The following is a 24,016-nucleotide window of genomic DNA, read 5'->3' as shown; positions in this document are numbered from 1 at the left end:
TTCATCAATCGGGGAATTGAATTTAGGAGCCGAGAGGTATTGTTGCAGCTATATAGGTCCCTGGTCAGACCCCACTTGAAGTATTGTGCTCAGTTCTGGTCGTCTCACTACAGGAAAGATGTGGAAGCCATAGAGAGGGTGCAGAGGAGATCTACAAGGATGCTGCCTGGAATGCGGAGCATGCCTTATGAAAGCAGCCTGAGGGAACTTGGCCTTTTCTCCTTGGAGAGACGGAGGATGAGGGGGGACCTGATAGAGGTGTATAAGATGATGTGTGGTATTGATCGGGTAGATAGTCAGAAGCTTTTCCCCAGATCTGAAATGGTGGCCACAAGAAGACATAGGTTTAAGGTGCTGGGGAATAGATATAGAGGAGATGTCAGGGGTAAGTTTTTTACTCAGAGAGTGGTGAATGTGTGGAATGGGCTGCCGGAAGCGGTGGTGGTGGATACGATAGGGTCTTTCAAGAGACTGTTAGATAGGTACATGGAGCTGAGTAAAATAGAGGGCTATGGGTAAGCCTAGTAATTACTAGGGTAGGGACATGTTTGACACAGCTTTGTGGGCCGAAGGGCCTGAATTGTGCTGTAGTTTTTCTATGTTTCTATGTTTCTAAGTAGCCAACCTTCTCCTGAGGGTACTGTAGTGCTCTGCTCATGTAGTGCAGACTCCACAACCTTATCTTGGGGACCATCACAGAACTGCAGTAAGTTTCTGGTAGTCCTAAGTTATTCTGATGTTCAGATATACTCACTGGAGTCTAGAAAGCAGCTGGAAATCAAAGATGGATGGAATTGACCTTATCATCCAGATCCAGCTCCCATATTGACAGCTCAACATCGAAGGCAGCGACTTTCCATGAATAAGTGAGTCATGCCAATACCCTGAATATATGGTGTTCACCTTCAGAGCTGAAATGGGATCTAAGAGAGCATAAGCGTGTAGTTTACCATTCCCTGAACTCTTGGGAAGCACATAATGCTTGCAAATTCATGTCCTTTTATCTCAAGTAAAATGCATCATTAATTTCCCAAAAGCTGTTATGTGCTGGCAACAGTGAAGTAGGCCTAGATCAACTGTTGTTGCCTAGACTGATCCTAGGCTAGCAAGTTCAAGGTGACAGTGACTCTGACCCAAGGCAGAGAAATCCAGGCATGGCTGTGTAGCTCTGGCTTTGCCCACAGGAACTCACATATGTCCGGCAACAATTAGAAACCCTAGCCTCTGGATACATTGCTCTTCAGGGAGTTGGAGACAGGAGTGTGGCTCCCTGCATGCTAACTGGGCTTAGAGTCTGCAGACATGAACTCTACCATCAGGGTTCTCAAGAATACACGTTTCACCTCTGGCGCCTGCTTACACATTGAACCCTGTGCAATCACCATGGGAGCACCCATATCAAAGAGGTAACAAGGGGGAAGTGGCAGTGCACCTCACCCTAAGTCACTGTGGTCAACAGCAGTCGCCTTCCACTAGCAATTAGTTTGACAGTAATCCACCGCAGACTCAAGCACTAATTATCATGTGTGTTTGTAGCTCTTCAGGTTGTACATCCGTAATAAAAAAAGGGCTGTGAAAACATGCTTCCTGGTGAGTGGCCAACAAACTGTCTGCTGTGGAAATAACATGACCCAATTTATCCAGGGGTTGCTCTAAAACAGCCCTGCTTGATGCCTCTCAATCTGCCTCCCGTGCATCAAACAATTGACACATTCTAGCTCTTGGTGTCCAAGTTAAATTATAAGATTCTGGAAGAATAACCATGTTTTTATGATTTCCCCTCCCCCCAAAACAGACAACTCTATGCTGTCTACTATTTCGTAGACTTTGTTCCACTGATATCCATCCTCCCTCCTGTTCACTTTATTTTTAGATCCAGCTAAAGTGCCATTCCTACTTATGTAATGGCTGTAATGCAGGGAATTGGCATGAACAGATGGAAACTAATCATTAGGTTTACGATGCCCTTTCTCCACAAACTCCCTGACTCCTTCATCAGATATTGCTTAACTCTTTCAGAACTTTTTCCTGCAATCTGCTTTCCATAAAGTGATTAGACATTACAAAGTGAGTAGGCAGGTTTAATTTTCAAGAGAAAGTATTTCAAGTTTCTGTCAGGCTAGTAGGTTTGCTTTTTAAAGATTTGCATTGCATTTCTGAACCCTGATCTTTTGTTTGTTTGCAACAATGTTAATGGATCTTTGAAATATGCCTAAGATACATAATAGATGGTGAAACCCTGGAAAATTGGCATTTTCTGCATTTTAGTCCAGATCTTTTTATGATCTATGAAGTATGACTCAGAGTAGGGACATCGACTCGGGACATCACTACTGCTGGATTTTGGAAATTAATTCAGTTTAATAATGGTATGAGAATGAACTAGATTACAGCCTATTACTTCAGATTCTGGTAATTTTTATAATTTAGTTACTAGTAGCACTCATTACAAATAATGGATATTAAGAAAAAAATTAATTGCCAATTGTCTTTTATAATGGATAATAGTCCAATTAGATAAAATGTTCCTGGAGTTTGCAATCTCTCCTGTGATCAATTAGTGTGACATTCAGAACAATGGAATATGTCTTCCTTATACCTCAGTTGACCTTAATTTCAGGCTTATTCTTATATTAGTCTTGCATTGTGTAATCATTATTTATATTTGTGAGGAAACTAATGTTGGTGCCTTTGCTTTAACAAACTTACCTCTGGGGGGGGTGGAGGGGGGGAGGGAGAGGGAGGGAGGGAGGGAGGGAGGGGGAGGGAGAGGGAGGGAGGGAGGGGGAGGGAGAGGGAGGGAGGGAGGGGGAGGGAGAGGGAGGGAGGGAGGGGGAGGGAGAGGGAGGGAGGGAGGGGGAGGGAGAGGGAGGGAGGGAGGGGGAGGGAGAGGGAGGGAGGGAGGGAGGGGGAGGGAGGGGGAGGGAGGGGGAGGGAGGGGGGGGGGAGGGGGAGGGAGGGGGGGGGAGGGGGAGGGGAGGGAGGGGGGGGAGGGGAGGGGGAGGGAGGGAGGGGGAGGGAGGGAGGGGGGGGAGGGGGAGGGGGAGGGAGGGAGGGGGAGGGGGAGGGGGAGGGAGGGAGGGGGGGGAGGGGAGGGAGGGAGGGAGGGGGGGGAGGGGGAGGGAGGGAGGGGGGGGAGGGGGGGGAGGGAGGGGAGGAGGGAGGGAGGGGGAGGGAGGGAGGGAGGGGGAGGGGGAGGGAGGGGGGGAGGGAGGGGAGGGAGGGGAGGGAGGGAGGGGAGGGAGGGGGAGGGAGAGGGAGGGAGAGAGGGAGGGAGAGAGGGAGAAACTGAGGCGAAGAGAGAGAAACTGAGGCTTTGGCTCAAGAGGCTACAGTGAGAGGAGGTGGAGGCTAAGGTAAGTCTCTGATAAGTTTCTTTCTTTCTAGTGCCAGGCCGGAGTAGTTAGAATAGCTCCAGGGTCAGTGGTGTGTTCATCTTGCGAGATGTAGGAGTTCTGGAACACCTTCAGTCTCCCTGATAGCTACATCTGCATGAGGTGCATCCAGCTGCAGCTCCTTAGACTGTGTTAGAGAACTGGAGCTGCAGCTGGAGGCTCTTTGGCTCCTTCAGGAGAATGAGGACTTCATAGATAAGAGCTACAGGGAGGCAGTCACTCCGAAGCTGTAGGAGGCAGGTAGCTAGGTGACTGAACATAGAACACTACAGCACAGTACAGGCCCTTTGGCCCACAATGTTGTGCTGACATATTGTCCTGCTCTAAGATCTATCAAACCCTTCCCTCCCACATAGCCCCCTATTTTTCTATCATTCATGTGTCTATCTAAGTCTCTTAAATGTCCCTAATGTATCTGCCCCCACAACCTCTGCTAGCAGTGCATTCCATGCACCCTCCATTCTGTGTATTTAAAAAAAAACTTACCCCTGACATCCCCTTATACCTTCCTCCAATCACCTTAAAAATTACGTCCCCTCATGTTAGCCATTGTCACCCTGGGGGAAACGGTCTCTGACTTGTCTACTCAATCTATGCCTCTTATCATCTTGTACACCTCTATCGAGTCACCTCTCATCCTCCTTCTCTCCAAAGAGAAAAGCCCTAGCTCACTCAACCTATCAGGACTGTCATGAGAAAGAAGCAGAACAGGCAAGTAGTGCAGCATATCCTGTGGCCCTTCCCCTGAATAACAGGTATACCACTTTGGATACTGTTGGGAGTGATGACCTACCAGGGGAAAGCCACAAAGACCAGGTCTCTGGCACTGAGCCTAGTTGTGTCACACAGAAGGGAAGGGGGGAGAAGAGGAGAGGAGTAGTGATAGGGGATTCAGTAGTAAAGGGGGCAGAAGGAGATTCTGTGGACATGAAGAAGACTCCCAGATGGTATGTTGCCTCCCAGGTGCCAGGGTCTGGGATGTCTTGGACTGAGCCCACAGCCCTCTGGAGGGGGAACAGCCAGAAGTCATGGTATGTATTCTTACCAATGACATAAGTAAGAAAAGAGATGAGGTTCTGAAAAGGGAATATAGGGAGCTCGGTAGGAAGCTGAAAAGAAGGACCTCAGGTAGGAATCTCTGGATTGCTGCCTGTGCCATGTGCCAGTGAGGGTAAGAATAGGATGCTTTGGCAGATGAATCATGGCTGAGGAGTTGGGGCAGGGTTTCAGATTTATTGATCAATGGGATCTTTTCTGGGGAAGGTATGACATGTACAAAAGGGATGGATTACACCTGAACTGGAGGGGGACCAATATTCTTGTGGGCAGGTTTGCTAGAGCTGTTGAGGGTTTAAACTAGTTTGGCAGGGGGATGGGAACCTGAGTGATAGGGTAGAGGTTGGTGCATTTAGTGTATAAGTAGATGCAGAGGGTAGAAAGACTGAGGAAGAATAGGCAGTTGAAAAGGCAAAATTCCCAGTTGGATGGGCTGAAGTGTCTACTTCAATGTGAGAAGTGTCAGGAACAAGGGCGATGAACTTAGAGCATTGGTAAGTACGTGGAACTATGATGTTGTGGCCATTAGAGACTTGGCTGTCACAAGGGCAGGAAGGGCTGCTCGATATACCAGGGTTTAGATGTTTCGACAGGGACAGAGGTAAGAGTGGGAAGTGGCTTTGCTGATCAGGGACAGTATCACATCTGTAGAAAAGGAGGATGTCCTGGAGGGATTATCTACTGAGTCAGTGTGGGTGGCAGTCAGGAACAGGGAGTGATCACTCGATTGGGAGGATTCTACAGATTCCCCCCCAATAGCAGCAGAGGATCAGATTGGGAGGCAGATTTTGGAGAGGTGCAAAAATAATAGGGTTGTTGTCATGGGTGACTTCAACTTCCCCAATACAGATTGGCACCTCCTTTGTGTAAAGGAGATAGATGGGATGGAGTTTGTTAGGTGTGTCCAGGAAGGATTCCTGACAGTATGTGGACAGGCTGACTGGAGGAGAGGCCATACTGGACCTGGTACTAGGCAATGAGCCTGATCAGGTTTCAGATCTCTCGGTGGGGGACCATTTTGGAGAGAGTGACTATAACTCTGAGCTTTACTATAGCCTTGGAGAGGGATAGGAGCAGATGATGTGGGGAAGTATTTAATTGGGGGAGGGGGAATTATGCTTTTAAGCAAGAACTTGGGAGCATAAATTGGGAACATGTTCTTGGGGAAGTACACAACAGAAATGTAGAGGTTGTTTAGGGAGTACTTGCATGGGGTTCTGGATAGGTTTGTCTCATTGAGGCAGGGTAAAAATGGCAGAGTGAAGGAACCATGGTTGACAAGAGACATAAAATATCTTGTGAAGAAGAAGAAAAGCTTAACTAAGGTTTAGAAAGCAAGGATCAGGTAGGGCTCTGGAGAGTTACAAGGAGGGAGGGAGCTTAATAATGGACTTGGGAGAGCTAGAAAGGGCTATGAGAAGGCCTTGGTGAGTAGGATTAAGGAAAACCCCAATGTGTTCTACATCTGTGAAGAATAGGAGGGTGACTAGAGTGAGGGTAGGACCAATCAGGGATAAAAGAGGAAACATGTTCCTGGATTCAGTAAAGGTAGTGGAGGTCCTTAATGAATGATTCGCTTCAGTACTCACCAATGAGAGAGACCTTGATGTTTGTGAGGATGGCATACAACAGGCTCATATGCCAAATGTGAAGTGATATGTTTTGGAAGATCAAATTTGAAGGCAGAATACAAAGTTAATGGCAGGACTCTGAGCAGTGTGGAGGAACAGAGGGATATTGAGGTCCAAGGCCATACATCCCTCAAGTTTGATAGGGTTGTTAAGAAAGCGTATGGTGTGTTGGTCTTCATTAGTCAGGGTAATAACCTCCAGAGCCATGAGGTTAAGTTGCAGATCTATAGAACTCTGGTTAGACCACACTTAGAGTATTGTGTTCATTTCTAGTTGCCTTCTACATAGGAAGGATTTGGAAGCTTTCAAGAGGGTGCAGAGGAGATACACCCCCCTGTGCCCATTGGTCAGGTGTTCTGATGGGTGTGGAACCAAACCTTGGCAGTGGTGTCTTTTGACCAGGTAATGGGCAGTGTTGTCATGTGACTGCCATGACCCTCCACAATACAGGTGTACAAGATAAGAGGCATAGATCAAGTGGCCAGTCAGACTTTTCTCCCAGTGTGAAAATGGTTAACACAATGGGGCATAATTTTAAGATGATTGGAGGAAGGAATATTGGGGATGTCAGAGGTAAGTTTTTTAAGAGCGGTGGGTGCATGGAATGCACTGCCAGCAGAGGTGGTGGGGGCAGATACATTAGGGACACTTAAGAGACTCTTAGATAGCCACATGAATACTAGAGAAATGGGGAGGTGGGGGTGGGGGGAAGAAACTATGTGGGAGGGGAGGGTTAGATAGATCTTAGAGCAGGATAAAATGTCAGCACAACATCGTGAGCCAAAGGGCCTGTACTGTGCTGTAATGTTCTGTTCTGTATCTCATGGTGCTTCTCCATCCTACAACACATCCACTGCATCACTTACATACGACATAGTTGTAAACCTTGGAAGCTAGGTCTTTGGGGTTGCTGAGGATACAAAATAGATCAGGGTCACGTGAAGCTGCCTTTCTGCCTATATGAATGGGCATTATATCTTTCTGCTCTACACATTGGTGAAGATAGAAACCCCAAATGAGCATGTTGAATTTGTAATTAGGCAAGCACAAGGATACCATGGTCAAGGTTTAATTATCCCAAACAAGGAATGAATTTTGACACTGTGGCTAGCATATGAATCATACAAATGCAGTATAAAATGATGGCTTTGGCAGTCAGTGCCATCTTCATCAATCCCGGAACTACAGTTCATTCTAAAAGAATTCAAATAGCTTCAGCACATTGGCCAGAATACTCAGCCCATTGAATAATGTGTTGTAATTAGAACTTGTCCTACTTCCACTCTTGTACATTTTCTTATGATGTAAAGGAGGCCTTAAAGCCCCTCAAATTTATGCCAGTACTCAGAGCAATCCCTTCAAATTCATTCCCTTATTTTCCAGTAATCTATACTCTCACACACCTATTAACGCCCCCCTGGTTTTCTCAACAGTCATCCAAATGAGGACCAATTAATCTAAAGCTCATTTGCTTCATTGTGTTGAATGTCCTCTACAACTTTCTGGCAATGCAGAGTGTACCTCATTACCTTCCTTCATCTAAAGTGTATTTTCATTCACAAGCTGAAATGCAAGGAAACATTTCACATGATATGCGGAATATCTCCCCCACCTATTTGCACTCTTATTAAGAATGCTTCCTGATATTTGGAAAGATGAATAATGGGCCTCACTTTACTACTTCCTTTAAAAAGAAAGCAGCTAATAGCCAGTTCTGAATGTAGGACTATAACCTCCTGTCCAAAAGCTCCATTCTCTAACTCCATAAAGATTGGAATTTTTGCTTCTAAATTACTCGTTAATTCAGATATTAGTAGTTGGAAATTTTAAAAATGCAAATGATTAAATTTACTACTTCAAACATTTTCTTGCTGTCATTTTTTGTTAGTTTAGTCTTTCTTTCCCTCTGTTTCATGGCTTATTGTTCACCTGCTGTCCTTCTGAGCTGTTTAATTTTCAACCTACAGTTGGATATGTTTGGGCTGTTCATTTCAGTTTTCAGTTATTCTAGTTCCCTCTGTGCCTTGATTAATTTGCACTTACAGCAAGAAAGCATATGAAGAAACCTATGTGTAAGTCCACATTTTACTAATGGGCAGTGTTTCCATTATAGGAAAACCTGAGCCACTATTGTGTTTTTAAGTCTTTCTACCAAGTTATTCAATCTATTTTTTATTTCAGTGTAATATTTGGAATATAACTTATTCTTGCTTTTACAATATAATAAACCCCAATGTAAGTGCATGTGTTCATTTATGATCTGTCAACAGCATATCTACATGACCTTGGCACAGCTTATTAAAGTTTGTCTCTGCATGTTTTCTCAGTTGACTGCACTGACTCCATTGTGTAAGCAGGCAGTCTTCGCCTGAAGCATGAAAGTTTTCTGCATTGCAGTCTGGACATGGCTTCTGCATATAGAAGGTAAATGCATTGACTTTCTTAAAAGCCAATTGCACTGCTATTTTAATTTTGCTATGATGTTTTTCAACATAAATTTCAACTTTGTTTAATTCCTTTCTGAAGAGAAGTTGCGAAGAACATCTGCATCTTACCAAAACTTAGGCTTCACAGACTTACAGTACTGCCAGTGAATATTGATCTAAGCAAAATTATTTAAATTGCTGCAAAATTTCCTAACAGCTGATTGTGCCTCATTGTAGCTAGATATCAACTAATATCATTTAATGAAGCCTCTACTTGCTGTGACAACTTTCAATAGTCTACAAATTAGAATTTTTCAGGGTTAATCATTATGTATGAATAGATTGTTTTGATCATTCTTCTTGCATAGCATGGGATTACTTCCAGTTTAATATTACTTTTGTATCCAAAGTCTGTGTCCATTTTTCCCAGTGCTCCTCTGAATCCTGCCATTGCGATTTCCACCCCTGCCGTGATACTGTTTTTGTCAAGTTCACAAATGACCTATTGCAACAAATGTAACCTATTCCTCCTTGCCATTCTCAGCCTGACTGCAGCCTTTGATATGGTTGACCACACCATCCTCCTCCAAACCCTTCCTCCATTATCTAGCTGGGTTAGACTGCATGAGTCTGGTTCTATTCTTATCAATCTATTGCAACCAGTGAATTACCAGTAACATTTCCTCCTGGTTTTACATCATAACCCAGGTGTCTCCCACAAAATGATCACTGGGTCCCTCTATTTTATGCCTAAATGTTGTCTCTTGTCAAGTCATTTAAAAAAAAAATTGGGATCAGTTTTCACATGTACACTGACAAATTCACCACAGCTGCCTGCAAGCTGCTACAAGTCTTCCCTGAGACCACTTTACCTTATTGGAAAATCATAACTATGACAATTTGATACAATTTCCCTTTTGAATGTACCACCTTCATTCTGCCTACTCCAGGACCATGAATTTTCCCATACTGGAATGGTAGATCACCAGACACAAACATAACAAAAATGCCTTACTGAGGGGAAACATTTGAGTTTATCATCATTCTGAAATGTTAATGTGTTTTATTCTGGTTAAGTTGACAGATCCAGAGGCACTGGAGTCATCTTGTTTATGTCATGACTTCCAGCTTTTAGTGACATTAGCCGGGCAGAGGAAAAGCTTGCATTTGTACAAGGAAATACTTCAGGATTGTTTACTTGTCAGCTTAAAACCTGTTTGACAAGTTTAGCGCTGACACTGGATTCACCACAGCATCTTGGGCTAGGAATTAAGGTTAATTTTGGTTCACCATGAGTTATGTATTCTTGCTGAAGGGTTTTTTGACTATAGCCATTTTCCTCTTCCCAAAACAAACTCCATTCCCTAGCCATTGCATCTGTCTCCCTGTAAGCTCTTTTTAAAAAAAAACAATGTGGCAATTCACAAACTTTATGGCATATTTAACCCTGAGATGTGTTTCAAACTACTTATTCATGCAGTCACTAAGGCAACCTCTTTCTATCTCCATAAAATCACCTGACTTCCATCACTGCTCTGGCCCATCTGTTGCTAAAATCTTCACCCACACTTTTCTTAATCCCTAAACATGACTATTCCAAGATACCTCTGCCCAATCTTCTGGAAACTTAATATCATCCAAAACACTGCTGCTTTTGTCTTAATTCACACTAGGTCTGATTCACCTGAGATCCCTGTGCTCACTGACTCACCTTGGCTCCAGGTTAAGCAACACCTCAATTATAAAATTCCCATCCATGTTTTCAGATTTCTCAATTGTCTTGCTAGACCTTTGAATCCTGATCTATCCAGATCTTTATCTTCCTCAGCCCTGAAACGCTCAACAGAAGCTGCATTCCTTCATTTTCAGCTTCTTGAGCAACAGAAAATCTAATCACTTCACCAGTGTGTGCCATGCCTTCAGCTGGTTATATCCTATGCTTTGGAATTATCTCCCTAAGCTTCTTCCCTTCTACTTTGGTTTAAGAAAGTCCTTTACTCCAAACAGCAATAAACTGTTTGACTAAGCTTTTGGTCATCTGCCATGATACCTACTTCTGTGGCTTCGTCAGTTTTACTTGATAAAGCTCCTGTGAAGTGTCTTGAGATAATTTGCTACATGAAAAACATTTCAATATATTAATTTCCACAACTGACTTTCAAGTGCACTAATCCAGCTATACCTGTAGGTTCTGACTAGACATTATATTGCTGTAGTTGAGCACTTGCTACTTAAAGAATATTGGATGTTAGAATGGAAACACTTTGAGGAATCAAAGTGACTCATTCATCACAAAGTTAGTATTCTTACTGTTGCTGTACATGTGGCAGTACTTACATGGCTATATCTGCTGCCCATCCTGAGTAGATGTTGGTGGGCACTTTTGTGAATTGCCACCAGTCTGTGGTGATGGTAACCTCACAGTATTGATAGGTTTATCCTAAATTGCTCGAGGTAGTAGAACAGGTAGACTAGGTGGTTAAAAAGACGCAGAGAATTTTGTCCTTTAATAGCTGAGACATAGAATTCAAATAAAGAGAAATTATTTTCCTAGAAAAAGTACTGGTTAAACTGCAGCCTGAATACTGTGTGGAATCCTAGACACCTTGTCACACAAGACACAACTGCACCAGAGAGGGTGTAGAGGAGATTTATAGAGATGATGCCAGGATAGGAAAATTATAGCAGTGAGGAAAAATTGGTTTAAACCTAGATGGTTTCTTTGGAACAGAGGAAGCTCAGGACAGACTTAATCCAGGTGTACAGAAATGAGTACATATGAAGGGCCTACTTCCCTTAGTAGAGAAGCAAAAAGAAATCAATGTGCATTAAGAGTAATTGGTCAAAGGATTAATGTGGAGTTGAGAAACCCTGACAATATTTCTAGAATACTTGAATGTGTACTTAGAGAGCAGTGAGATAGACCAAGTGTTAGAAGGTGGGATGAGTTTGAAGGGTTTTTCTAACTGATGCAGATGTGATGGCCTGACTTGTCGTCCTTCAACATTGTAACTGTTCTGTTTCTATGATTCTGATGATTCAATGATAATTACACGACTGTTGAAGTCAGGACAGTGTGTGGTTTAGGAAACTAGAATGTTGAGATGTTTCAAGATATTCACCTTGGTAATAAAGGTCATGGGATTGGGAGGGACTGCTGGAGGAAACTTAGTTTTATTACAGTGCATTGTTTACATGTACAGCCGATGGCTGAGGTCCCAAACAAACTGTCTTGAGTGGTGCTCAGTGACTTGAACATTACTGCTGATCTGAACACTGCACATAGTAAGGATTGGAGCCTGGTTTTATCCAAATTCTTCTTTCACACAACTGTACAAATATACAACACCATTGAACATTTAGATAGTTGGGTCAAACAATTGATTCATGGGTAGCAGTGCACATTGCTGTGGTAGCTCCTTCATGTGTGTGGATTGGGCATTGAATTCTTGTATTTTCCATGGTTTGTTCTGGAGAACACTGGTTTTTAATTTTCCATTACTGATTCAATTACCTGAATTTCTCAGGTTGTATAGATAGAATTTAGTGCTGCCCATTGATAAAATGCACTGCAGTTACTTGCTTTGACTAATCTCCATCCTTAAAAAGAACAAGGGCAGCAGGCACCATTGCCTGCAGGTCCCTCTTCATTTCACTCCATGCTGACTGGAAATATTGTCATTGTTTTAATATTGCTAGATTGAAATCCTAGAATTCCTTCCTGTTCAGCCCCATGGAGTACTTTCATTAGAAGGACTACATGGTTCAAAAAGTTGGCTCACCTTCTCTGGTCCTTTAGAAATGGTCAATCAGTTCTGGTCTTGTCAGTGATATTTGCATCCCAAATGACACACAAAAAGAAACAAGAGACACAAGATCAAGGGACTGTCCATGTGATGTCTACTTGGGACATCTTGCAAACTCCATTTGATTTTTCCAAGCTTCATCACTGTGGAAGATTAAGCATTTGGCACCGGAGTTTATGCAACTAACCTTAAGCAATGGTGGGGAAGAATATTCAGGTCCTGGTAGATGGGGAATATTGTTTTTCATTAATTTACTGAATTATATGCCAGTAAATTTTGGCATGAGTTAATATACCTGAATATCTGAAGTATAAAAAGTGTAAAGACTTAACATGGTTTATTGCTGTGCAATATAGTAGACTCTGAAATAAAAGAATTAAAAAGTGCTCTCTGATCCTACACATTAGCCAGAACCTGACACCATGAATTTTGAGACCCTTGAACTATTTTATATTCTTAATCTACAAAAAGTAATTACTGAATTTGATTAGATTGGTAAATAATTCAAAGATAATAATCATCAGTTGATATCTTGATTTGATAGTGTATAACCACTGAAATATTCTGATCTTTGGTCTTAAACAAGGCAATGTCCTGATTAGAAGTTTACTCCTGTGATAGCAGTTCTTACAACCAGCAAAAGAAATCCAGGTTCAAAATTGTGTGCAGTACATAAGAATGATGTTGCTCACTATCTCTGCTGGTTTAAATTTTAGCTTGTTTTTTTCCCATTTTTGATAGTATGTCCTGACTAAATCTTCTCTTAAGGGCTTCCACTGCTACAAACTCACTGTCATCTGAACAAACTGTAAGTTGACTGGTTTAGAAATGTATTTAGAAAAATATCTTTTAAAAAGATGCTGTGCAGTTGAAGACCCATCAGGCAATTTGTGCAGTGTTTGTAGAATGTATGTCCCATTAAGTGCTGCCTACAAACAAGATACTGGCCGTGTTAACAACATAGAGAACTTGCAACACATCAATAGGAAGAGTCAGGCTGGAACCACCAATGTCAGTGTCAACACAGTAATACATAGGGAAATTTGGTGAACAGCATTTGTGCTCATTTTTATGCAACTTTCAGACAACATTAGGGTGATCCACAGCATTATTTTATTACCAAAGAAAAATATCACAACTTGAACATGTTCCTCAGTTGGAAGGGAGTACATTTTCTAAATGTCCAGTTGGTGGTGGATCAGAGGATCTTAAGTTCTAAGCCTGACAGCCCACTTTGCCAGTCAGTTTTCTCATCTATCTGACACTACATTGTCCTGGAGGGTGGGGAACAAAGGCTGTCCCCTGCCCATGTGGCTGCTCCTTCCACTCAGGTCCAAATACACCAGCTGAGCAACTATAATGACAGCCAGGACAATACCAGAAGCTAAGTGGATACCACAGTGAGGTTGCTGTAAATGAGATTTCACTGTCTGCTCCAGTCTGGCAGTGCTCTACAGCCAGGGCATCTCTCTGTAGTGGTCTAACCTGCACTGCAGGAATTGGCAATCAGACAAACTCACCTATTCCTTGCAGAAGTTGACCAAGGAGAGGACCAGCAGGCAAGCCAGTATGAGGAGTAGGGTGAACAACCACATGACTTGGAGCAAGAGAAAGATGAGGAGCCACTGAGTGGTGACTTTCAACAGCAGGAGCCACATGCTAGGCTTCCCCAAAGAGAACCTTTTGTTTGTAGTGAGGCAGCATTTGATTCTGGAAGTATTAACATCAGTCCCATAACATAAGCACCCTCATTCTCAGATCACATGCACACTTTCAGGGTCAGTTTCACCATGACAATGTTCAGGAATACTCTTCAGTTGAAAAGATTCTCATTTACAGTCACTGTTACACTATCGCCATTCTGATTTTATTCATGATTTTGAATAAATTAATTACTTTAAAATGGAGACAATCTTTTTCTCCCATAAACAGCAAGCTGGAGCTCCCAAATCAGTTCTCCTTCTCAGGTGTAGACTGCAACAAGGGAACACTCAGAAAATAGTTTTTTCTTTAATAAATCAATGTTGTCATAGTGAAATACTGTATATGCCTGAATATAATTCCTAATTACACATACACCGTCTTCATTTTTTGTGAGTTAATATGTTGCATTTTGAATTAATCTCATCAGAGGGGGAATAACTTCATGGCAAGTGGGTCTTCCCATTTTCAAATTTTATAGATGCTCATCAAATGACCCACTATAGATCCAGCAAGTGCACCACCGAATATATAGGGCCAGAATAATAAAGTAGCTGTACTATTCAGTGAGGTCAAAAAGAGCACTAACTAATCCCCTCCTGATTCAATGGAATATGAAGGCATTAGATGCAGATTGCTATTGTTTCACTTTATCAAGAAATGCACTCAGTTGCCTCATAATATTTGGAACTGTAACCAGATCTCTAAAACAGCTCGTTTGGTATATCAGTCTATACAAATGCAAGTTGAATATCATACTTTGAAAGCCACATTCACATCTTTCTTGTACAATAAAGTTTCTAAGAAAGAAACACTGGAACTGTGTAATGATCTCCTTCAAGGAGATATATCTGTCTCCACCCTGCAGTGACTTTTCACTGAGCAGAGACTTCTAACAGTTCTCAACCTGCAGGCATATGGGGTGGCCTACCCTTCTGGTATGTGACATCTCGCAGTATAATCTCAAATGAAATCATCCTCACATTTTCAAAGGCATATGAATGCATGAGCTATAGGGTCTGCCTATAGGATTGGACTTATCATGATGTTACTCTGTACCACTGTTGGATTTCAGAGAATACTTTTCATCATAAGTCTTTGAAGTATCTGCATTAATCTGCTATTATTGCTAACATTATATTGTCATCTATAAGAGAATCTAATGTTAGCAGGATGCCACTAGATAAGATATCTTTATTAGTCACATGTACATCAAAACATACAGTGAAATGCATCTTTACATAGAGCGTTCTGGAGGCAGCTCGCAACTGTCACCACACTTCCGGTACCAACATAGCATGCCCACAACTTCCTAACCAGTATGTCTTTGGAATGTGGGAGGGAACCAGAGCACCCAGAGGAAACCCACGCAGACACAGGGAGAATGTCCAAACTCCTTACAGACAGCAGCAGGAATTGAATCCGGGTCACTGGTGCTGTGATGGCGTTACACTAACTGTTACACTACTGTGTCTGCCCGCTAGTAATGTCAATTGTCTTCTGATGCTAGGCTGAGTATTTCCAGCATTTTTATTTCTGTATTAAATATATTTATGCTGGATTATATGCAATTAAAGATGTATATTGATGTAAGACCCAAACATATACTTGTACCCCCTAGTCATGATGTGCTAGATTGTGCATGAAGTACTGTTAGATGGGCATTAAGATGTTGCAACACATAAATCTTTAACAATGATTGGTGTCTGTCTGGCCTAGCGCAACTCAGTAATGTGTGTTCTGGGCAATTTTTTCCACCTGCCTACGGCCAGATTGGATTTCTGACAGATCTGATTGATTGTGTTTGTTCATGAGTTTTCTCAGATATCAGTTAACTTCCTGTAAGGTACCTAAATCCATAGGTGAGAATATATAAAGGTGTAATGGGTGCACACCCAAAAGATCACAGGCATGCTCAGCTTCATGTGGTACCTTGGATTTGACTGATTCCAAATCCATAAACCAGCACCCTCAATCTAATCTATTTTGGCATCTATTTTCTCTGGTCTACTGTACTAGCCAGGTGTTCCTGGCAGCCTTAATCTGAGCTGAGGACAACTGCAAGAGGTGGCTGAGTTGACAGGACATTGTCATCTTCTTGAATGATTGTATGGAAGAATTGTATGGTAGTGCAAGGTTGTGGATGTAGGTGTGAGGGAAAAGGGGAGTAATATATGGAAGAACAAATTGTGTTGTCATGTCCATTGGGTGAGTGAACCTGTAGTGATCAAGTCATTGTCAATGTGCATGTTTAAGACAGAGTGTGACGGGGGCAAGTATGGCAGCAAATCTAGCTTGTCTGCGTGAGTGAGAGACACACAGACAGGCACAAGTGCATTTACACACAAACGCAAACAACCCCACCCCTAGAGCACCAGAGGGGCACTGGAGGAGACAGCAACAGTTGGAGGTAGGAGAGTGAGACAGCTTCTCAATGACAGTTTGAGAAGTGGAAAACTATTGTAAATTCTCAATCTTTTGAAGGCTGCCCCTTCCTAGTGTGGAAACGACTCCCCACCAACACCCCCCCCCCAACTTCTGACCCTGTGGGTCCAGCCTCAACAATGCCCATCCCACCATCCATGCTATGCAGACGACCATCCCCTCCAGCTGCAGATTCCTGATCCTCCTTTGCAAGTCCTATGATCAGTATGTGTGGTCCTGTCCCAGTGTAGCCACATTTGTTAGAGTTGTCATCAATATGCACAGGGACAGATGCTGAGATGTGACAGCAGCGAGTCTAAGAGCAGAGAACAAAATAGTGCACACTGAGCAGGTGGGAGAGACATATGAAGTGGGTGATAGTTAGACAGGGAGGAAGGGTGAGAGGACAAAAGTGAGAAGAGTACCAGGAGGGAGAGGAACAGGCAATGCAGTAGAGATAGGGAATGAGGGATAGACACAGTGTAGCAGAAACAAGGAGAGGGAGAGCAGCACAATGAAAGGGAGACAGAGGGAAAAGAATGGAGATTAGAATAAAGGAAATAGAGAAGATTCTTTGTCTAAGTGAGAGAGTAGGTGTGTTAGGAAAAGTGTTATCAGATTTGAATAGGTGAAGGCAAAAATCAGGGCTTACCTTGACATATCCGATGAGTTTGTAATATTTCTTGCAGTACCGATCAGTAATGTGAGCATTATTGCTTCTAATAGATTCCTTCCTGGCAAATTTTAGCCAATAGTGCCCGTATGCAGCTCTTCAGGGTCTGCATGGATCCCTTGAATATAGAACAGCCCTCCCTTAGGTGATATTACCCACTTTCCTCTCCAGCTTCCTTTCACCAAGCTTGGTGAAGGCACTCCGTGCCTTCTGCAATAATTACTGCAACCACATGGAAGTAATGAATAATCTCCAGTGGCTGGAAGAGAGCTGGTTGTGTTGTGCACACCTCTTTAAGGAATGGTTAAAGAGACCACAGCAGCATGAGTGCCAGCAGCTACAAACAGGTTTTAAAGGACATGCAAGAGGAAACCTGACAGCTGCTTTTCAAACTGCTCAACAGAACATGATGTCCTTTTTGGAACTTTTGAAAAAGGTGCTAAGCAATTTCTGGGTCATAAAGTATTCTTATTTCTAATTTTCTTGTTCCCTGGCACTTTCCCCTGCAATCAAAGGATGTGTAACACCTGTTCCTTCACCTCCTCTCTCACTACTATTCAGGAACCCAACCAGCCCTTCAGGTGAGGCAGAGGTTCAGCCGCACCCCTTCCAACCTGGTCTACTGCATTCTGTGCTCATGATGTGGCCTTCTCTGCACTGGTGAAACCAAATATAGACTGGGCAACTGTTATGCTGAGCATCTGCACTCTGTCTTCAATGGCCATATTGTGTTTTCATTTTAACTCTCCTTCCCATTCCGGTACCGACCTGTCTGTCCTTAGTCTTCTCCACTGCTATGGAGAGGCCAAATGCAAACTGGAAGAACAACATCTCATACTCCACTTGGTTAGCCCACAGCCCAATGATATGAACACTGAATTTTCCAATTTCAAGTAACCCACACCCCCGGGCTCTCCTCTCTCACACACTCATCTGCCTACCTATTTTCTTCTCTCTTTTTCACCTTTTTCATCTCCTCCCCCTACCTGGTTCCACCTGTCCATCATCCACTTCCCATCTGGTTCCACCTATTAATTACCAGCCTCTTTCCCACCTCTCTTTGCACTGCTAAGTACTGGCAACCTTTTCCCTTCACTCTCGGTCCTGATGCAGGGTCTCAACCTGAAATGTTGACTTGTACCTTTTTCCTCCACAGATGCTTCTTGACCTGGGGAGTTCTTCCAGCATTCTGTTTGTTATTCCAGAATCTGCAGTCTCTTTGATCTTCTGTCTTAATTTTCTCATTGCCTTATCAATTGTACATTCAGTTATTTCTTAATTTAACACTGATGTCATCAGAGTTAAAACAGTTGCTTTAAACCAACATAACTCTTGAATCCACAGAGGTCAACCAGTAAGTAATAATCATGTATTGCTGGTCATTCTTCTAGGTTTACTCTTGCTGGCAAGCAGTCATCCTCTTCATTCAGATAAAAGAAATGCAGGTCTGGTGAGAAACTGCACTGTGAGCCCTCCAGTAAGTAGCCAAGACACTGAACTCTTTAAAAAGAGAACCACATTAGGAGCTGGTTATATAAGTGATCTGTCTGGATAAAGTTGCAAACTGAGAAGATTTGAAACATCGGAGATATCATAGTTCTTATAGAACATAAAACAGTACAGCAAAGGAACAGGCCTTTTGCCCCACAATGCCTGTACCAACCATGCTGCCAAAGTAAATGAAACCTATGTAACTGCATGTCTTCCATATCCCTCCATTCCCTTCATGTTCATTCCTGTATGTCTAGAATAGTTGGGAATGATGGCTATTATTATCAGTCAAATGATTGTTAGCAGTATTTCAAGGATGGATAAATATCCTGAAGTTTTATTGGGTTACATTGGAGTGGAAACCCATAGAAAGTATCAACCTGATAAGCTTATTCTGTCTTTTCTGGTCCATCCTATTTGCCTTCCTATATTATCACAGAACAATAAAGAAACAGTTTAATTATTAGCTAACATGATTTTAATACTGAATCTAAAACTCCTAAATTAGGATTTCTCACTCTACACAATGCTACAGAAGAAATAATCCAGGAGAAATCTGAGCTGCCCTCCTTTCCTACTTCTGCTAGAAAGTGAGTTTAGTTGATCTTAGGAGAACCAATCACGGGGGAGAAAGATACTTCATGGCCTGTTTTTTTTAAAGCAAATTAGTTGCATTTTAAGAAATGCCTGTGGTTCAGGTGTTTTTTATTGGCTTGTCTGAAATATTGGGAGGGTGAGCCAGTGAAGCTGGGGTGATGTGGGGAAAAAATGTAGCAAGCCAAAAATTTTCCATAAAATTAATCTAGTCTAAAAATCTGAGGGTGCTTCAATGTAATATTTAACATTAATGCCCACTCAAGAAGATTGCACCATATAGGTCTGAGTGAGGTCAGTTACATAATTTTTAGCACTAATATTCATAACAGCAAAGTAAGCAAAAGACAGTAAGCAAATGGTGTCCTAGTATATTATAAAGATAAATGATTAGGAAATTTATGAGAAAGTATAAAAGCAAAATACAAATATTACAAAAGGAATAACTTCAATTATAAAGCTGTAAATTTAATTTGTATCACTGTAACTATCCTGGAATCATACTACAGCAAATATTTCTCCTCTCTCTGCCTTTTTATGGAATGCCTGCAACAGCTACAGATGATCCCAATCTCTTACAACCTCAAAAGTTAACTAGAAAATCAATTAATCAGTTCTGATGAAGAATCTTCAACCTGAAACAGCTACTGTTACTCTTTCCACAGATGTAGCCTACCCTGCTAAGTGTTTCCAGCATTTTCCATTTTTATTTTAGATGTCCAGCATCTGCAATTATTTTGATTCCCGAAAGTTAATTGTTGGTTGGGTCAGTGGAAGAAATGAAACTAAATGTCAAAATTAGAAAATACAGAAGTATGATCTGTAAATGGCAGAACACCATGAAATTTAATCTATCCCCTCATTTCCCTTCTTTGATACAAAATGTCCCTTCCTTGGATTTTGTTCCAAAGACACCTTCCCATTGCCATATGTCTGGTAAATGTGATTAGGCTATTTCATTGTGATACACTTTCTGGTAGAGTTCATCGGGTAATGATCAGCTGAGCAATCTTGGCTTATTTCCCACTCTTTGATTAGAGAGACAGGAGCCAAAATTGGCTGAAATCGATACTCATTATACAGAGGATCAAAATCATAGGGTACTGCAGCACAGAAACAGGCTATTCTGCCCATCTAGTCCATGCTGACCTGATCTTCTGCCTAAGATCAGAATCAGGTTTATTATCGCTGTCTTATGTAACATGAAATTTGTTTTGTGGCTGCAGTGCAGTGCAAAGACATAAAATTACTATACTTTACAAAATAAATAGTGCAATAAAAGGAATAATGAGGTAGTGTTCATGGGTTCTTGGACCATTCAGAAATCTGATGACTGAGGAGAAGAAGCTGTTCCTGAATCATTGAGTTTGGGTCTTCAGACTCCTGTATATCCTCCCCAATGGTAGTAATGAGAAGAAGGGATGTCCCAGATAGTGAGGGTCTTTAATGATGGATGCTGCCGCCTTGAGGCACTGCCTCTTGAAGATGTCCTCGATGGTGGGGAGGGTTGTGCCCGTGATGGACAACCCTCTGCAGCTTTTTGCGATCCCATGCATTGGAACCTCCATACCAGGCTGTGATGTAAGCAGTCAGAATGCTCCCCACCATACATCTATAGAAATTTGCAAGAGTCTTTGGTGACATACCAAATCTCCTCAAACTCCTAACAAAGTAGAGCTGCTGGTGTACCACCTTTGTGATTGCATTAATGTGTTGGGCCCAGGACAGATCCTCAGATGTTGACACACAGGAACTCAAAGCTGCTCACCCTTCCCACTGCTGGCCCCTTAATGAGGAATGGTGGGGTTTCTCCCGACTTCCCCTTCCTGAAGCCCACAATCAATTCCTTGGTCTTGCTGACGTTGAGTACAAGGCTGCTGTCACGACACCACTCAACCAGCAAATCTATCTCACTCCTGTACATTGACTTGTACAGCTTTGCATCATGTCAGATGCTGGATGCGCCCACTAAAGTATTGTGGGATAGTTGCAGAGGAACAGCAATATTAACAGAATACTTTTTGTTTCAATAAATGGTAAATGCGAGAGACTAAAATATTTTACCATCATTGTTTAAAATATATATTTATCACTGAATTTCACTCTATGGTTTTATCTCATAATTACCCTTGGTACATATAATTTTAGTGAGAATACAAATTCTGTTAGATACTGCTAACTAAAAATAAAACTATCATCTTAACTACTAGGTTAATTATGTATTCTTCTATATGTAGTACCTACCTCCCACAGTGGTCAATACTACAAGTCGTTTAAATGATCTCCGGAATTTGATGGATGCACAAAACATCAGTGTGTATGTAATTCCTGCCACTGACCCTCATTTGGTGAGTTTGCAAACCATTGTTTAAACTATTTATTTATATCTATTTAATATAAAATGATTTGACTGGCTGTACTTCCTTCCTTTCTCAAATTATGCTTCCTTTGGCTTCATAGCCTCAAGGTAACATACTGGCATTACTTTTTAGATTGATGGTTAATATCTATCCATCTTAAGACACCAACCAGCTTCCCAGTTCTTTGAAACTCAAAACCTATTTTTAAATCTTTCTCAACATAAAAATGTAAAATAAATAGCAATTTAGTGTTTATTGATACTCATATAATACCTGCATCCTTTTTAATCTCTATGATTCAGATATTCATTTAGTAAACCCATAGTCATTGGTGGAGATTAAATTCCACCTTTGCTTTGCTTAAGCTTTCGCTTAAAACAGATTGCAGAGTTAAATCAAACTAATGTATTGGTGCTACCAGCTTGAGGATTTTGGTTTTTAATGCAGTTCATAGACCCTGAATACTGGTCTAAATTAAAATATAATATTGTACGAGTTCTTTCCTACACTGATCTGGTACACTGTGTGGCATTGATGACCATGTATGATCATACATCATTGAATTTGAAGGCCAGTGACCTCTTGCATTACTGTTAGGCTGTCACAACCCTGGCACTGCTGAATCAAGCTATTTGTGTCTTGCTGCAATGTCTGATGCTTGACTGATGCCAAGGGAGAATACGACGTTATGTTTGATACTGGGACACCACACATTAGAGAGATTAATCTTCTGTCACATTGTGTATAATCCTGACACAATTTTAATCATTATAACAGTGAATAGAAAGATTACCAATATGTTTTTAACTCCAAGGAGCCATGTTTCAGATCCATCAATGTTGAATTAACTAAGTCTAGGAATTTATTATGACATCATCCACTGCACACATTCTGGTTTTAGTCATGGAAACTTTCTGATTTAATGGAAGGAATGAAAAAAAAACACTAAAAGCAATTTTCTTTTTTAATAAAGCAAATCAATTCACAATAATCTGGGGACTTGTGTTACCAAAATGTGTTCCTAAAGATACTCGGCAGACAATTGGTTATTGGCCCAAATAATCTCTGCAATTTTGGCATAAACCAGAGTTAAAATGATCTTCAGTTGCAGTAATGACAGGCAATCTGACGAATCCCTGAGGATGTTCTTGGTAACGGGTTTAAGATTAATTTACATTCTTTTTCAGAATGAATATATTGCCCCTCGATATGAAAGAAGAGCCTGGATGACAGGATTCACTGGAAGTGCAGGTAATGCTGATAAGAAAGGCTGGGTATTCTGATTGTTCATACATTTAGCGAGGGATGGTTTTATTTGTTCGCCATGTGGAAATGCTACCTTCTTCCAAGAATACACCAAATGTGTGGGAGAGCTTAAGAGCTGAAGGAAAAAAGCATATGACTTCTATAAAGTTGAATTATTACAATGTGATATTATAAGATGATGCTGCAGTGAGGACTTCAGAGAGACTAGTGGGTTAGACACTGAAAATAACAAGAAATGCTGTTGTACACTCCCAATCTCTCTGGAAGATGGAAAATGCCAAAATGTGAACTCAAGCAAAGCATGTATTTCAGATTTTCTGAAGCAGGAGTAAACCTGCAGGTAACTTCCAATATATCAACCTGTCTTCTGAGAACTTGGTAATGATTATGAGATTACTAGGGGGGTTCTTCACAAAGTGCTTTAGCAAAAATTACCTGGTTTGTGGAGCTCCAGTTTCTTCCTGATAGGCTGAATTAGGTGAACCTAACTGATTCCTGAACAGACTAAGAACAGTTAGGATGTCTCTGAGCAAAACCAGCACCGAAGGCACAATGCAACAGCCACAGGAATTTGACTGAATTCTGTTTCACATCTTGTCAGAGTTTGAAACTCAATTAATTATTAAGACGTAGGATAAGCAGGTTAGGTTGGTTGATAACACATCGACCTATGGATTAAAGCACCCTAACTATATTCAACAAACTGTCATAACTTCAGCATCAAGCTAGAAGCTAAAGGATGACGTTGTTCAAAATTATTTCACTTTAATTAGTCATGACCAAGAAACACTTCAAAATTTGTGCCATTTGGTTACTTTTCTTAAATTACAAGTATGACAAACAAAATATCCATAGTCTCAATCAAAATACCTTCTTCTCTACTCAAAGTCCAGAGACATGAAAATCGAAAGTATGAAGCAGCAGTCATTTTAAACTATTACAATGCTGGGCATAGTTATAGATGAATTGGAAAGATACAATTAAAAAAATAATGACATAAACAGAGGGAAACAATAACTGCCAAAGAGGGTATATTCATTTCACTGTACCCTCTCTGCTTCAGGGTTCCCTACATCCTGCCTAAGTGAAACTCTGGATTTAATCATAACAATAATAATGATCTCTATTATGTATTGTACTTTTACCTCTTATACCTAATCTTTGAGATTGGTTTCCAAATATTTGAAGCAATT

General features: G+C 41.5%; 1 protein-coding gene across 1 annotated transcript in view; it reads left to right on the top strand.

Annotated features, from left to right (window-relative positions):
• Positions 1-24,016, top strand: part of xpnpep2 (X-prolyl aminopeptidase (aminopeptidase P) 2, membrane-bound) — an 86,676-nt gene that overhangs the window by 10,554 nt on the left and 52,106 nt on the right. The window contains exons 3-5 of the mRNA XM_052022309.1: positions 18,504-18,589; positions 21,435-21,545; positions 22,745-22,808. Coding sequence (XP_051878269.1) covers positions 18,504-18,589; positions 21,435-21,545; positions 22,745-22,808 — 261 coding nt within the window. The remainder of the gene's footprint in view (positions 1-18,503; positions 18,590-21,434; positions 21,546-22,744; positions 22,809-24,016) is intronic.

Source organism: Pristis pectinata, chromosome 8, assembly GCF_009764475.1.
Source record: "Pristis pectinata isolate sPriPec2 chromosome 8, sPriPec2.1.pri, whole genome shotgun sequence".
NCBI lineage: Eukaryota > Metazoa > Chordata > Chondrichthyes > Rhinopristiformes > Pristidae > Pristis > Pristis pectinata.
This window is presented reverse-complemented; position numbering and strand designations above follow the sequence as displayed.